The sequence below is a fragment of the Amblyraja radiata genome, chromosome 28, assembly GCF_010909765.2.
Source record: "Amblyraja radiata isolate CabotCenter1 chromosome 28, sAmbRad1.1.pri, whole genome shotgun sequence".
Taxonomy (NCBI): domain Eukaryota; kingdom Metazoa; phylum Chordata; class Chondrichthyes; order Rajiformes; family Rajidae; genus Amblyraja; species Amblyraja radiata.
In genome coordinates, this window is record NC_045983.1 from 13,184,867 (window position 1) to 13,202,978 (window position 18,112).

The 18,112-nt window shown below is 42.6% G+C and overlaps 1 protein-coding gene across 5 annotated transcripts in view; it reads right to left on the reverse strand.

Moving 5' to 3' along the window:
• The window catches only part of bcas3 (BCAS3 microtubule associated cell migration factor), a 692,691-nt gene extending 677,196 nt beyond the window's left edge, over positions 1–15,495 (reverse strand). For 2 of the 5 annotated variants that reach the window (XM_033045815.1, XM_033045814.1), the window contains exons 1-2: positions 15,029–15,495; positions 2,895–2,988 (exon numbers count right to left, since the gene is read on the reverse strand). In XM_033045815.1, coding sequence (XP_032901706.1) covers positions 2,895–2,965 — 71 coding nt within the window. In that variant the 5' untranslated portion in view covers positions 2,966–2,988; positions 15,029–15,495. The remainder of the gene's footprint in view (positions 1–2,894; positions 2,989–15,028) is intronic. The other 3 variants (XM_033045810.1, XM_033045811.1, XM_033045813.1) reach the window with 3 other exon arrangements.
• Between the last annotated feature and the right edge of the window lie 2,617 nt (positions 15,496–18,112).

An 18,112-nucleotide genomic window follows, 5' to 3' on the forward strand; every position in this document is an offset into this window, starting at 1 on the left:
ATGGAACGAACGGCCGGAGGAGGTGGTTGTGGCAGGTACCATCGCAATGTTTAAGAAACATTTGGACAGGTACATGGATAGGACAGGTTTAGAGAGGTATACTAGCCAAATGCAGGCAGGTGGGACTAGTGTACATGGGACATGTTGGTCGGTGTGGGCAAGTTGGGCTGAAGAGCCTGTTTCCACGCTATATGACTATGACATATGCAATTCCAGAGTTTGCAACACCAATTTCACCTTTGGAAAGGGTTGTTCTATCCACACATTTTCTTTTATCTACAAATCAAGAAACTGTTGTCGAGTTTGCTGGATTGTTATGAAACAATTTTCTCAAGTGACTGCATTCACCAATTTCTAGCACAAGTAGGCGAGAATCTTCATAATAAACATCCTAAAACCGCACGGTATTTTCTCAAAAGAATGAATAAGTAATTAGACTTGCCACTGATAAAAGTAAATGCTATTTCAGCTATCAAAGGTTAAATTGTGCAGAAGTTCGCCAATCAACCAAAATGAAGTGTCATAATGTGCTGAAGACTTGGACTTGCAACTAAATAAAAATTGATACTTACTAGGAACTATGTAAAGTACACATTCAGTTTGTGCTTAATGTATTTAATTGGGACAAACAGTATGTCGATTTTGCAACCTCAGTCAGCAAGAAAGGAGAAATGCCGAAAAGATTGTGTACTCAAAAGAGTTTTACCAACGAATTTATTGTCTTTAATGTCTCTTCCATCAAGAACTTTTAAAGCAATACTCCACACTTGAGTATGAAGATAAGCTTCTGAGAAGCACAATGGAAATTGCTGGCTGTTCATGGAACAACATAAGTGGCAAGGGAGATTTGATTCCAAATGCTTAATAATAATAATAATAAATTTTATTTAATGGGCGCCTTTCATACATCTCAAGGACACCTTACATAGTAATCGGAATAAAAACATATAATCGGAGTAAAACAAGTAATTAAAGACATCACAGTGACACAAATTAAAAACAGAATTCAATCCAAAAACAGAAAATCAAAAACACAGTGTGAAGAGAGAGCAGCGGCAACCAAATCGTGCCAGCGTCCACTCTCTCTTCACGGCAGCCATCTTGGACACAGACCTACAGGACTACAATTAGACAAAAAAAAAAATCATCCCCCCACAGTGGATAGCACTGTGGAGGAAGGCACAATGTCCAGTCCCCACCCCATGTTCACCCCAAAGTCAGGCCTATTGAGGCCACCGCAATTGCCTCTACGGAGGCCCGATGTCCCTGGCCGTTCTCACCGGGTGGTCTTGCCCCGGCGTCGGGAGAGTCCTTTCGGCGGCTGGGCCACTTGGAACGGCCGCTTCTTGGTTGGAGCCCGCGGCTGCCGAAGCCGACAAGGCCGCGTCGGTTTGGCGCTCCTTGGCTCCAGATGAAAAAGTCGGCGCCCGCTCTCCTCACTGCCGCCTTGCCGTCTCTCCGCACGCCGCCTCTCCGCTCCGCAAACCCGCAGCCCGGAGATGTTGCTCACGGCGGTCCAGCTCGCCAGAGCTCCAGCGCGGCGACCCAGGCAAGGCATCGCCCGCTCCAGTGCTCCAATGCAGTGCCGCCACCCAGGCCGAGGTGCTGGGTGGTTCCCGCCAAGAAACGGCGCTCCAAGCCCGCTGGTAGGCCACGAGGACAGGTCGACGGGCAGCCCGGAAAAAAGGCTGCCACACCGACCAGGTAGCGACCTATAAATAAAGTAACACCTACCCCCCCACATTAAAAGACCATATCCCCTACAAACAAAAAAACAGGACTCACTAAAAACTAAAAAAAAAAACGAATTTAAGACGGACGGCTGCTGCTAGCAGCCGTTCACCAAGATGGCTCCTCCTCCTCCTTAGTGTCATAAATGGTTAAGGAAGATTGAGGAATAGAGAGGACACAGATTCCTAAAGATGAAAACATAGGATGGCTAAGAAAGTAAGGAAGGCATATTGGGGTGCTGACCTTCTATACTAGGCCATAGTTCATGGTACAACTCCACAGCTGGAGTATGATGTGCAATTCTGAGAGCCACAATTTGTGAGCATGGATATACTGGATGGGATGAAGAGAATGCTGGATGCTGCCTGTGAAGAAATACTTCGTTACAAGGAGAAATTGTTTTCCTTAGAGCAAAGGGGGCTGATGGGGTGCATAGATAGGAATACAAAGTTACAAATGTAAAGATAACATGAATAGTGAGAATTCCCCCCACCCCCCGTGTTTGAGAAGATGATTAAAGGGACCAAAGGGGAAAAAATTCAACCAGAGGATCATTACATTCTCAAACACAGTGATGGAGACAGGAACTCGCACATTTAAAATCTATTTGAATTAGTGCTTGAATTACTAAGGCTTAGAAGCCATGGATCACATGCTAGTTACAATCTCAAAGAATTATAAGTTTGTCAAACATGATTTCAAATTCATAAATCCATGATGACTCTGTCCAATCCTCTTATTATTTTCTCGACTATGTTGCCAATAATTTAACAACAAATCCTAGCATTTTCTCTTTCTCGCTCTCTTACTCTCTTCTCCACCCCGTCACAAACATTCTCTACTTTCATTCCACCCTCCCAATGTTTCTGCAACGATTTAAAAACAAACATTTTAAATGCTTCTGCAACTTTAAACTTACTTGAATTCTAACTTTTTCTAGTTTTGATGAAAGGTTTTGACTTGAAATGTTAAATATTTGTTTCTCCGCAGATGCCTCCTGGGTATTTCCAACATCTCCTGTTTTTGCTATTGTACAAACCTTCAATTAAAGTCATTGTTTTGATGAAGTGTTCCACAATCTTAAAACTTTGCAGCAAAACCAATATTTCCTTTAACAAGCAGCAAATGTATTCAGTGTTAAACAATTCAAATAAATTCCTTACGTTACTGCCTGATGTCGAACCATTATTCCACCAGTAGAGCGGCTTGGACGAAGTGGAGAGTCTGTGGACATATCTTCTCTTCTCTACCACTAAACTGAAAAAAAGTCAGACTGTTAGTTTCATAAATCACAAAATAAGGAAACTGCACCTATAATGTAATTTTTAACACCAAAATATCATAAAACACTTCACAGCAATTAAATATTTCAAGCACAATCACTATTGCACCACTATTAAACTAAACTAACAAATCTGTTGTACGAAATCAAATAATCAGCCCTAAAACACATCAAGCCACATACAGTGCATTCAGAAAGTATTCAGACCCCTTCACTTTTTCCAGTTTGTTACGTTCCATCTTTATTTTAAAATGGATTAAATTCATTTGCTTTATCATCAATCTGCACACAATAGCCCACAACGAAGAAGCGAAAACAGGTTTTTAGAAATTTTTGCAAAGTAATTAAAAAGAAATAACTGAAATATCACATTTACAAAGGTATTCAGACCCTTTGCTATGACACTCAAAATTGAGCTTAGGAATCGCGTTTACATTGATTATCATTGAGAGGTTTCTACAACTTGATTGGAGTCCACCAGTGGTAAACTAAATTGATTGGACATTATTTGGAAAGGCACACACCTGTCTATATAAGGTTCCACAGTTGACAGTGTATGTCAGAGCTAAAACCAAGCCATGAAGACAAAGGAATTATACGTATCCCTCCAAGACAGGATTGTGTCGAGATATAGATCTGGGGAAGGGTATAAAACAATTTCTGCAGCATTGCAGGTCCCGCAAAACTCAGTGGCCTCCGTCATTCTTAAATGAAAGAGCTTTGGAACTTCTTAGACCGGGCCGCCCGGCCAAACTGAACAATCGGGGGTGAAGGGTCTTGGTCAGGGAAGTGACCAAGAACCCGATGGTTACCCTGACAGGGCTCCAGAGTTTCTCTGGGGAGATGGAAGAACCTTCCAGAAGGACAACTATATCTGCAGCACCACCAATCAGGCCTTTATGGTAGAGTGGCCAGACAGAAGCCACTCCTCAGTAAAAGGCACATGACAGCCTGCTTGGAGTTTGCCAAAAGGCACCTAAAGGACTCTCAGACAATGAGAATCAAGATTCTCTTATCTGATGAAACCAAGATTGAACTCTTTGGACTGAATGCCAAGCATCACGTCTGGAGGAAACCAGGCACCGCTCATCGCCTGGCCAATACCATACCTACGGTGAAGCATGGTGGTGGCAGCATCATGTTGTGGGGATGTTTTTCTGCAGCAGGAACTGGGAGACTAGTCAGGATCGAGGGAAAGATGAATGGAGCAAAGTACAGAGAGATCCTTGATGAAAACCTGCTTCAGAGCATTCTAGACCTCAGGAGGTTCACCTTCCAACAGGACAACAACCCAAAGCGCACAGCCAAGACAACGCAGGAGTGGCTTTGTGACAAGTCTGTGAATGTCCTTGAGTGGCCCAGCCAGAGCCCAGACATGAACCCGATCGAACATCTCTGGAGGGACCTGAAAATAACTGTGCATCCACGCTTGCCATCTAACCTGACAGAGCTTGAGAGGATCTGCAGAGAAGAATGGGAGAAATTACCCTAATACAGGTGTGCAAAGCTTGTAGCATCATACCCAAGAAGACTTGAGGCTGTAATCACTGCCAAAGGTGCCTCAACAAAGTACTGAGTAAAGGGTCTGAATACTTATGTAAATAAGTATTCAGCTTTTTTTTTATTATGGGGTATTGTGTGTAGATTGATCATTTAAAAAAAAAAAGAATTTAATCCATTTTAGAATAAGACTGCAATGTAACAAAATGTGGAAAAAGTGAAGGGGTCTGATTACTTTCTGAATGCACTGCATACAAGTGGTGGGGGTAGGGAAAGGATATGGGGGGGGGGGAGAATTCAGTCAGATTAAGTTGGAGAAAATGTCCCAACAACATGATACAACCATAACTTCACAAAATATTAGTTCATTATCTTTTCACAGCAGTCATCGGTCTCGTGGATAATATTTATTGCCAAAATAAGGGCATTTCTGTGCTGTGAATGTACAACCATTTAACATTTGATTTAAGATGATGAATAACCAAATTGTACACCACCATAATTGTTTTCTTCTTTCCAATTATTTAGAGGGATAGGGTTAATAATGGTAGTTTGATGGTCAAAAATCAGAAGAACATTAACCTTGATCTTGCAATGTTGCTATGTAATCATTAACCCGCATATGAACTACTGCCACAGTTGTATGGTAGTTTGCAGATTAGTCGGGTGGCATAGGTTAAATTTACATCTTTCAAACTTGCAGCAGGTAAGAATGGATGTGCAACAATGTCCGATACATGCTTGAGAAGCTGCATAGCTCAGAAGATCAGTGTGTAATATTTGCAGTGGTGTATGAAGGGATATTTGGTGGGAGAGAAAAATACCTACCCCATTGTTGCTAAATAGTGCCACAGTGTAATGCCTTGCCTCACTTCATCCTCCATTCTATCTTATTTACACACACACACACACACACAAATATCCACGTATACTTCACAGTTTCTTATTTTAACAGAAAAATTAGCTGGACTTGTACGTTGGTGCCAAGATGTTCCAAAACCTGGATTCTACTTATAACGTTAGTACGTCAGAGCTTGCTCCAACTACTTTTACCCAGCAATCAAGTGATTTGTACAAGTCTAATCATTAGTATCATATAATAAAGTATCCATTGCTAAAAGGTAGAATGTGGAAAATCTACTGTGCTGTCTGCATTAGGAATAGTTACTCAATACATACACCACAATCAATATTTGCTTCAATAAAACTTACATAAATAATGAATAGGAGCAAGTCTATATTAACCAGGATATGCATAGTAACCCAATAATCAATAAATTCATGAAAAGACAATTGAGCCTGAGGTTTCACTGAAATATTAGTGGCTTCAGGAAAGTTATTTGATCTGACATCAGAGTGAGCACAACTCTCTATAATTCAAAATGATGAATTTTATTTCTTGAAAGCATCAATGTCCTGAGGCTCACAGCAGCATCTTCTGTAAGAGCAGGAAACCAGTATTTCTGGGAGAGGTGGAGAACTATGTTCCAAAACTAGAATTGACTATGCATTGATTATTCTCTTATTATACATATCTGAACCTCATCTCAAAGAATTCATTTCCATAGGGCACAAATGACACTCACTTAAATTTTGATATATTGCATCAGTGCAAAAGTAAAATGTTCATACAATGAATGAACCCAATAGATTTCCAAGCTCCGGATATTCACTACCTGCTGTGCGAAAAAATTGTCCGAAGTCCCTCTTAAATCTCTCCTCTCACAGCCTAAGCTTATGCTCTCTAGTTGTACAATCTTCTACCCCGAGAAAAAGTCTGCAAAAGTTAATCCACGTCCCTTACAATCTTGTACACCTCAATAAAGTCACTCTTCGGCCTCCAACTAACTAAACTAAACTAAACTAAGCACCAACTAAAAAAGTCCTAGCTTATCCAGCTTCTCCCTATAAATTCAAGCCTGCAGGTGCAAGTAATATCTAGTGCAGCGTTTCGCAACCCGGGTTCCCCGGAACGATGGGGTTCCGCGAAAGGTCGCTAGGGGTTCCGAGAGAAATTGTGATAAATAGGCTCATCATATGTAAATACATTGAGTCATTTTTGTGTTTAATTTCATATTTGTGATTTTATTTAACATGTACGGCATATTTAGCGACGTTTATTTAGCGACATCATATTTAGCGACGTCTGTACGGCACCAGTGTGAAACGACCTTTAGTGGTCAGTGGACAAGAGCTGTACGTGATGGATTTGTGTACATTCAAGTGATTCACTCGAGTACAGACGCATACACGATCTCCTTCAGTCCTGTCTGTGCTTTCTGGCGTGCAGGTACAGTCCCTCATTCACCCACGTTATTTAGTGATTTTTACCCATCATTTAGGTATGTTATATGAATTTTTTAAATTTAAGTATGTTTAAAAACGTAATTTATTTTTTGCTTAAATCAGTTATCAGAAAAATATATTATGTTTGCTTTATAAACTATCAGTTTATGAAAGCGAAAGAAAGAGATTAACAAAGATATCTAATAATTTTTATGTAGGGGTTCCCTGAGACATGAAAATTATTTTAAGGGTTCTGCTAGGGTAAAAAGGTTTAGAAACGCTGATCTAGTGAATCTCTTCTGCACCCTTCCAAACTTAGAGAAGGAAATTTCCTCTCCTTACCCATACAAGCATAGAAACAATTCCAGTTCCTACCAATGTGGTTGTCTCATTACTAAACTGTAAAATTGGCTCGCTATCTATTCAGTTATCAAAAAGGATCACTAATACCTTCTCTAAATAACTAGAGTTGGGAATAAAGACAAACTTTATCACAAACATCCACATCGAGAGAATGAATCACTTCAAAATAAGAAAAGACGAAGGAACAAATATCTTAAAAGGGTTATCCAAGGGGGAACAAAGAAACTCAATGATTAAGAAATATTACTGGCGATACAAACTACTTGCAATAGGGGGTTGCACGAAAGGTCACTGGGTCATAGGGCTCGACGCACGGAGCCGCTAAATCCAACTGGAAGACATCCGTCACTTCCGGTACATGTTATTAATGCTAGAAACGCGTACTTTCCTACCTGTTAACAACCACCAAAATGGTGAATTTTTGCGCTGAAAAAAATTGTGGGAGTCGGGGTAAGTGTGAGAGACATGTACCCAACTTTAGAATTCCAAACGTGAAGCGAAATGAAGGTATAGAGAAGCGAGAACTGAAGGGACTACAGCAGCTAAAGTGCTTGGTAAACATTGAAAATATTGGGAATTATCGCGTTTGCTCACTGCATTTCATCAAGTAAGGCATTATTTGTGTTTTTTCTTGATTCCTTTGGTATCTAAAAATTCTCAGAAGTGATCAATCTGGCTGTAAATTTTTCTTCAGGTGCGTTTTCATTTTGTATGTAAAAACCCACGAGAACCATGGGCGATTTAAAAAAATTACAGCCAGATTTATCACTTCTGAAACTTTTTAGATGCCAAAGGAATCAAGAAAAAACACAAATAATGCCTTACTGTTGATGAAATGCAGTGAGCAAACGGCCAATGTTCGCCAAGCACTCTGGCTGTTGTTGTCCCTTCAGCTCTCGTTTTTATCTACCGTCATTTCCCCTCACTTTTGGAATTCTGAAGTAGGCTAAATGTCTCACACGCTTATCCCGATTTCCATAATTATTTACAGCGCAAAAATGGCCATTTCAGCGGATTTTAACGGGTCCGCTACGCTGGAAACAATGGTAAGTGCCTACCTGCAGTTCATCGCGTGTAATCCATTTGGAGTAGCGTAGCAACAGTACGGGTCATGGGTCGTGACCCGACTGCCGTGAAACCCCCCTATACTTTAAACCAAGTTAGTCGTGTAAAAAGTAAAACTGTAACAATTGCTCTAAAGTAAAAGTAAAACACTGCAAATTCTAGAACTCTGAAAAAAAAACACAAAAATGTTTGCATTCTGTATGCATTCAGATTAATGTTAGGGTCAGCATTTTATGTTTTTATTTAATTGTAGTTGTTTTTGAAAAGAAAGTTTGGACTATGCAGCATGCTTCATGACCTCAAGACATCCCAAAACATTTCAAAGCTGAGAATTAATTTTGAAATATTACCTCTGTTGGAGTGTAAGGAACACGGCAGTCAATTTGTTTATAACAAGGTTCCCCAACAAGAAATGTGATCACAAGTGGATTGTTTGTTTCAGTGACATTAGTTCAAGAATATATATTGAATAGGGCACTTCATATGGTGCATCAGGGTATTTTTCAACCATCTGAGAGGACAGACAGGATCCTGGTTTAACCTATTACCCAAATGACAACACAACAGACAATGCAATACTCTCTGAAAGGGGCAAATCTAACAGTGCAACACTCTGCACTTGGTGGTGTTAATCTAGTGAATTACAAACAGAGAATGACGACACAAGTAACTGCAGATGCTGATTTACAAAAAAAGTGCCGGAGTAACTCAGTGGGGCAGCCAGCATCTCTGGAAGGCATGGATTGATGACATCTCAGGTCAGGATCCTTCTTCAGACATTCTCTCTTCTTCAGTCAAAGCCTAGCAAGCGATAGATGGATACATGTGATGGTAGGATTCCATGGGGAAGATGGTGGGAGAAATGGGTGCGTATCGGGGTGGGGCATAAGGAATCACCACGTTGGAAAAACTGTGGTTGTTTACTTCCTTCCACTGCTCACAATGAAAATATTGAAAATATGCATTCAAACATAAAGCTGCAAAGTCACATCGGGCACTATTTGAAAGCAAGTATTTTCTTTCCTTGCAGTTACTTTAATTTGAAAGTCGCCCCGTAACACCACACCACCATGCATAAACAGGCCTTTCGGTCCACCGAGTCGATGCCCGTACATTAACACTATCCCAGACACTATCCTAGGGACAATTTACAATCATTACCAAAGCCGATAAACCTACAAACCGTCTTTGGAGTGTGGGAGGAAACCGGAGCACCCAGAGAAAACCCACGCATTCACAGGGAGAAGGTACAAACTCCGTACGGACAGCACCCGAGGTCAGGGTCGAACCCGGATCTCTGGTGCAACTCTACCACTGCACCACCGCGTCGCTCCTACCGGTGCAGAGGTTGAGATGTTTGACTTGCCATGATGTTCAGCACAAACATTGTGGGCCAAAGGGCCTGTTCCAGTGCTGCACTATTCTATAATAAAACCTATTGCCAATATAAAAGAGGCGTTTAAAGCTAAACCAACAAATAAAGCGTCACATTGATTATCATGTATTAAATCACTTAAATGCTTGAAATATGAAACAAGTTGCTATTTGGTTTGCTGTAGTTTAGTTCAGAGATACAGCAGGAAAACTGACCCTCCGTCCATGGAGTACAAGCTGACTATCGATCACCATTCACACATGTCCCATGTTATTACACTCTCTCATTCACTCCCTCCAAACTATAGGGAAATTTACAGGGGTCAATTAACCTACAAATGTGCACATCTTTGGAATTTAGTCTTTAGACATACAGCGCGATAAATAGGCCCTTTGGCGTACAAAGTACATGCCAACCAGCAATCACCACATACACTAATACTATCCTACGCACTCAGGACAATTTACAACTTTACCGAAACCGATTAACCTATAAACAACTTGAGTGTGGGAAGAAACCAAAGAACCCGGAAGAAACCCACAGGGACAACGTGCAATTTCCATACAGATAACACCTAAGATCAAACCTGGGTCTCTGGTGCTGTGAAGCATCAGCTCTACCAGCTACACCACTGTACGATTATAAGGTACAGGTATATGTTTCATTTATTATTCTTGGGAATCTTAAATTTTCACCATTAGTTGTACTAAGATATTGAAAACCATACAAATGTTAATCAAATTATGAATTCATTTTCCTTGTTTTTTGGGGCAAATTTTTAAACACTTTAATATTCGAATAGATTTCCATATCGTTCAACCAACTGCACACAAAACATCCATAGGGGTGAACCCAAGAGGTTGAATTTTGTTATTGTTTTTACACCAGGTTCCTAACCTGCATTTCACAGAATATCACAGGGAAATAAATGCAAAATAATCAAGTAATGGCAACAGAAGATCTTTCAAAATAAGGGATCATTTTAAATAATGCAACTTGATGGTGCACCTGATCGCATTCTCAAAACCTGCACGGACCAAATGGCTAGAGGTTTTGCAGACATCTTAAACCGCTCATTACTGAGGTGTGAGATTCCTAACTGATTTAAAAGGACATCAATAATAACAGTCCCCAAGAAAGGCAAGGTGACATGCTCAATGACTAACGAACACCAGCACTAATGACCATGATGATGAAGTGCTTTGAGAACACTATCTTAGCAAGAATCTGGACCGTTTACAATTTGCCTACAGCCACAATAGATCAACGGTGGATGCGATCTTGCTGGCTCTCCACTCTGCACTGGATCACTTGGTCAGTAAAAACTCATACATCACAGGCTGTTGTTCATCAACTACAGCTCGGCATTAAATACCATCATCCTCTCCAAACCTGTTACCAAGCTCATCCTTTTGCAACTGGATCCTCAGCTTCCTCATCAACAGAAAACAATCGTTCCGAAATGGCAACACTTCCGCCTCAATAACCATCAGCACGGGGGTACCTCAGGGATGTGGGCAGTCACCTGCTCTATTCACTTTATACCCTATGTAGCTAGAGCCCTTCTTTAAATTTGTAAACAAAACCACCGTTGTTGGACAGATTGCAGGTAATGATGATACAGAGGGAGATCAATTGTCTGATTGAATGATGCTGAACAACAAAATTGTTCTCAACGTCAGTGAGACCGAGGAGCTGATTATTGACTTTAGAAGAGGAAGACCAAAGATTCACAAGCCTGTCTTCATCAATGAGTCAGTGGTGGAGAGAGTCCACAACATCACGTTGCTGGGGGTGAATATCTCTAAAGATATGTCCTGGACCCAGCACATTAATGAAATAATAAAGAAAGTCCATCAATGCCTCTACTTTCTTAGAAGATTGAGGATATTCGGTATGTCAACGAATACTCTCTTGAACGTCTACAGGTGTACGGTAGAGAGCACGGTAGAGATACTGGTTGTATCACAGCTTAGTTCGGCATCTCAAATGCTCAGAAGCAAAGTTGATTACATAAAGTGGTGGACACTGCCATGTCCAACATGGGTACTGACAAGGGATCTATAGGAGGCACTCCATCAAAAAGGCAGTCAGCATAATCATCAAGGAACCTCACCATCCTGACATGCTCTAATTTTATTCCTGCTATCGGGAAGAAAGTATAGGACTCTGAAAACCACAACTTCCAGGTTCAGGAACAGCTTCTTCCCAACAACCTTCAGATTATTGAACATCAACTAAACTTCAAACTACAAACTGTCTTGGTTACACTAGGATTTTGGGCTTTTGTTTTGTTTTGCAATAACATTGTTTTTTATTTATTTAACTTTTTTTTGTTTATTATGTTATCTATTGAGCACTGTGTTTACAAATCTGTTATGCTGCTACAAGTACAAATTTCATTGTTCCGTTTCAGTACATATGACAATTAAACTCGACTGCTGAATGAAAGATACAGCATAGAAAAAGGCTCTTCGACCCACTGAGTCCACACCGACCATCGATCATCTGTTCACACAAGTTCTATGTTATCCCACTTTTGCATCCTTTCCCTACACACGAGGGGCAACTTCTAGAGGCCAAAGTGATCACTTTTCTAACATTTATAAGGCTGCATTAGTTAAGCAAACAAAATGTAGAAACAAAGAACTGCAGATGCTGGTTTACAAAATGGACATAAAGTGCTTGAATAACTTAGCAAGTTAGGGAACGTCCCAGAGAACATCGATAGGTGACGTTTCAGGTCGGGACCCTTCTTCAGACTGGAAATAGGTCTGAAGGGTCACCTACACGTGTTTTCCAGGTATGCTGCCTAACCTGCTGAGTTACTCTAGAACTGTGTGTCCTTGGTAGTTAAGCAGCAGTGCTCTCAGATGGCTACACATCACAGCCTCCACAGTCCTTCGAGGAAGAAAGTCTTTGAACATTTAGGCAGACATATATTTCCTGCACAGCAAACTACAAGATGATGCAGACTAAACTATTAATGAACAGCACAGAGCAAAGAGTAAAAGGCACTGCAAGGTAGAACAGTACTGATGTCCACAGACTACAACCAAAAATTATCAAATTCTTTAAGGAATTTACTCGATCTCAAAGCTGCATTTTAACCTATGGCTGTTTTCTCCATCTCATCAGTGGTTGGAATAGAATTTATAATAGAGTAAATTTCATCTGGTGTGTGGACAAAACTGGTTCAGTGGGACGCAAAGTCCTTTCTTGTTTATCCCAAGCTCCTAAATGATTTGCTATCTTACGCAAGACATGATGCCACGATAAACTAATCTCATCTGCATGCCAATGATTCCATGTATATGGAATGGAATACTTTATTGTCACATGTGACAAGGCACAGTGGAATTATTTGCTTGCATACCCAATGTATACAATGTATTCTTTTGCCTATCTAAAAGCCTCTTAAAAGCCACTATCATATATGCCTCCACCGCAACCCCTGGTTCAATTCATCTACCCTCTACATTAAAAAAATTGTCCTGCACATTATCTTTAAACTATGCCCTCTAGTCGTTGATATTTCCACCCTGGGAAAAAGGTTCTCACTGTCTACTGTGTTATGCCTCTCATAATTTTACATACCTCAATCAGGTCTCCCCTCAACCTCTGGCATTCCAGAGAAAACAATCCAAGTTTGTCCAACCTCTCTTTATGGCTAATACCTTATAATCCAGGCAGCATTCTGGTAAACCCCCTCTCCAAAGACTATACATCCTTCCTGTAATGGGGCAAATAGAACTGCACACAATACTCCAAATATGGCATGACAAAAGTCCCATAAAACTGCATTAAGGCTTGCTAACACATGTACTCACAACACCGACCAATGAAAGCAAGCATACCAGGTGCCTTCTTTACCACTAACTACTTGTGTTGTCAATTTCAGGGAGTTAATCCAAACAAGGAAATAACAGTGTATCACAAGTATTTCAGGGTGACAGTACTCATGAGTTCTCCTTCACATTCAAACAAGCAAGTGGAAAATGACTGAGGATAATACCACACTCATGGACAAAAACAGCAGCACATTCATTCAATTATTCTGGATTAAAATTTACCTCAGCACACAAAATCTAGATTGACACTCCCCCCTGCAGGACTCAGTGGGCCAGCACTGTCCCTGGATGGCACGGTGCAAGCCGGGCACTGTTCCCAGCACAGCGCAATCCCAAAGGTGCTACAGAGAATCCAGCACTATCACAGGAGTGCTACAGGAAGAGTTCAGCACTCCCCTTGATGTGTTACGAAATGTGCCCAGTACTGTCAAAGGGAGCAACTAAATGAAGAAGGGTTTCGGCCCGAAACGTCGCCTATTTCCTTCGCTCCATAGATGCTGCTGCACCCGCTGAGTTCCTCCAGCAATTTTGTGTAACTAAGATAAACCACTACCCTCGCTAGTGCCCAAGCCCAACATTGTCAAAGGGACATCAATGCGACAGCCAAGCACCGTCTGACTGGTACTCCTGACAGGTCAGCACTATTAAAGGAATGTGTGGGCGTGCTAAAGAACGAGCTTGACTGTCCAGAAGCGCTATTGAGAGAACTTGATACCCTCTCGAGAGTATTGGCACTGTAAATTGAGCACTTATAAAATAACCTGCCAGTGCCCAAGGGTATGCCTGTCCCTATTTCTATTGAGAGCACAAAAATGTCCCATGGTGCACTGCTGGGATAGCTGGAACTACCTTGCAAATATTCAGGAATCGAGGAATATGCAGGTAGACGAGTTAAGGATTTGCCATCACGTGTGGCATAGACAATGTGGGCCAGAGGCCTTGCTCCTGAGATGTACTGTTCTATCTCCTAGTACACAATTAGGCAAGCTGGATACAGCCCCTGGGACACTTTTAAGAGAGCCAACCACCGCCCCAGAGGTGCAACTCAACAACCCTGGCACTGTCAGAGTCACGCTCCTGAGGGAAGGGCCTGTTCCTGTACTCTACTGTCCTGTGATCTGTGTCCCAGGGCACAAACTGGCCGCAGCTCCAGAGCACAAGCCGAGCACAGCCCCAGAGGCAATTCTGAGAGCCCAGCACTGCCCTAGAGGTACAACTCAGCAGATCTGACAATGTCGGGGGGGAGAGCTTGCCGAGGAAGCATTGCTCTGTCAGGGATGCTGCGTGGTAAGATAAATATTTGACACTGCACTTTATGGGACATTGCGCAGACTGGCTCCCACGTTGCCCGCTCTCCAGCCACTGGGCACTGTTAGCTGACCAGCTCTCTGCGCCCTGTCGGCGGCAGCCGACGGACGAGTGGTTCCTGTGACAGGGGAGAGCCAGTGAGCTTCCATTGTTGCCCGGTAACGTCCCCGTCCTCATCCTGTGATGGGAGAGCCGCTCCACAACTTTGTCCACACAAGATGTGGACAGCACACGATCGATGGCCTCCGGCCACAATGGGATACAAACCCGTGGTTTCTGCCTCGCTGGCTCGGCTCGGCTCGGTTGACGTTCACAACAAGTGACCGGGCAGCAGACGTGCTGAGACGCCCCCAGCCGCGTCCCGGCGTAATTGACACCCGCCGCAGCCAATCCGGTCCCGAGCTGCCGTTATCCCCGCCCACCAACACGTGACAACCATCAGTTTCGACCAATCAGCGCGCGGTGGGCGGGCTCTCCTCCGCGCAGCCGCAGAACCAGCGTGCTGTCTGGATTCAGTTTGTCCGTTAAAACGTTCAACTTTTCCCTCACGTTCTGCCGGGAGGGGGGGGTCTACAATAAATGCTTCACCGCGCCGTCCACAAAGAGGAAAGGCCGGTTGTTGTCTGCGGGAGGCCGCCAATGCACTGCCCGTTACCGTTAATGACTCTCCGTTTTGTTTACAACGAAGTCTCGAGCACCTTTGGCGGCGTCGCGACCAAACCGCCGGGCTGTCAATCACCGCGGTCAGGCCCCACCCACCGAGTCACGTGGCAGCGCCGGGCCCCGCCCACTGCCCATCTCCTGCTGGCCTTGACCAGCCCAATGGATGCACCAAGTGTAGGAACGAACATCTCTGTAGAGATGGAATGGGCGGCCTTTCGAATCGATACCGTTCTTCAGACTGGATAGATCAACTGAGAGTGGAGACACGAGGCATTGCAGATGCTGGGATCTCGAGCAAAACACAAAGGGCTGGAGGAACATACAGGGTCAGACAATATAAACGCTGTGTTTTGCTCATAAACAGAGAATGTTGAAAACCCTCAGATGATCAAGCTCTCGGGTAACACCTCATCTCTTGGGTGACTCCTCATCAAAAGTCTGCTGAAAGTCCAAATTCACAACTCGTTTACCCACAGAGCCACAGCATGGAAACAGGCCCATTGGCCCAACGTCCTTGCCAATCAATACACCCCTTCTAGGCTAGCCCCATTAATCCACCTTTGGTCCATATCGCACCGAATCTTTCATATAGGGAGGTTTCACGGCAGTCGGGTCACGACCCATGACCCGTACTGTTGCTACGCTACTCCAAATGGATTACACTTACCATTGTTTCCAGCGTAGCGGACCCGTTAAAACCCTCTGAAATTGTCAATTTTTGCGCTGTAAATAATTATGGAAATCGGGATAAGCGTGGAGACATTTAGCCTACTTCAGAATTCCAAAAGTGAGGAGAAATGACGGTAGATAAAAACTAGAGCTGAAGGAACAACAACAGCCAGAGTGCTTGGCGAACATTGGCCGTTTGCTCACTGCATTTCATCGACAGTAAGGCATTATTTGTGTTTTTTCTTGATTCCTTTGTCATCTAAAAAGTTTCAGAAGTGATAAATCTGGCTGTAATTTTTTTTAATCGCCTATGGTTCTCGTGGGTTTTTACATACAAAATGAAAACGCACCTGAAGAAAAATTTAGTCAGATTTATCACTTCTGAGAATTTTTAGATACCAAAGAAATCAAGAAAAAACACAAATAATGCCTTACTTGATGAAATGCAGTGAGCAAACGCGATAATTCCCAATATTTTCAATGTTTACCAAGCACTTTAGCTGTTGATGTCCCTTCAGTTCTCGCTTCTCTATACCTTCATTTCGCTTCACGTTTGGAATTTTAAAGTTGGGTACGTCCCTCACACTTACCCCGACTCCCACAATTTTTTTCAGCGCAAAAATTCAACATTTTGGCGGTTTTTAACAGGTAGGAAAGTACGCGTTTCTAGCATTAATAACATATATCGGAAGTGACGGATGTCTTCCAGTTGGATTTAGCGGCTCCGTGCGTCGAGCCCAGTGACCTTTCGTGCAACCTCCCTATATTCACTTCATTTTCTGCTTTCCACCCATTCTCATCAACTCCAGTCCAGATTCTCGCCTACACACACCAGGAGCAATTAACAACAGCCAATTAACCCAACAAACATGTGGGAGGAAACTAGAGCGCTCACGGGGAACACTCACAGTTACAAGAACATGCAAACTCCACAGATACTGCCAGCGATTTGGAGGTGTGGCAGCAGCCCTGCCCACTCAGCTGTCACGCGGGACTAGGGGACGAGTTGCAGGAGCTACATAATGTTTGGGACAAAGACCCAAGATATATTTATTTGTCTCTGTACTCCACAATTTGAGATTTGTAATAGAAAGAAAAAAATCCCATGTGGTTAAAATACACATTGTCAGATTTTAACAAAGGCCATTTTTATACATTTTGGTTTTATACATAGCTCCCACATTTCAGGGCACCATAATGTTTGGGACACAGCAATGTCATGTAAATGAAAGTAGTCATGTTTAGTATCCTTTGCATGTGTTTAGTATCCTTTGCATGCAATGACTGCTTGAAGTCTGTGATTCATGGACATCACCAGTGGCTGGGTGTCTTCTCTGGTGATGCTCTGCCAGGCCTGTATTGCAGCCATCTTTATCTTGTTTGGGGGGCTAGTCCCCTTCAGTTTTCTCTTCAGCATATATAAGTCATGCTCAATTGGGTTCAGATTGGGTGATTGACTTGGCCACTCAAGAATTGACCGTTTTTTAGCTTTGAAAACTCTTTTGATGCTTTAGCAGTATGTTTGGGATCATTGTCTTGCTGTGGAATGAACCGCCGGCCAATGAGTTTTGAGGCATTTGCTTGAACTTGAGCAGATAGGATGTGTCTGTACACTTCAGAATTCATTATGCTACTATTCATTATTGTATTATCAATGAAGATAAGTGAGCCAGTACCTTCAGCAACCATACATGCCCAGGCCATAACACCCCCACCACCGTGTTTCACAGATGAGGTGGTACGCTTTGGATCTTGAGCAGTTCCTTCTCTCCTCCAGAATTTGCTCTTGCCATCACTCTGATATGTTAATCTTCGTCTCATCTGTCCACAAGACCATTTTCCAGAACTGTGGTTGCTCTTTTAAGTACCTCTTGGCAAACTGTAACATGGCCATCCTATCTTTTGCGGCTAACCAGTGGTTTGCATCTTGCACTCTAGCCTCTGTATTTCTGTTCATGCGGACTGCGGTCATTGACAAATCCACACCTGACTCCCTGAAGAGTGTTTCTGATCTGTCAG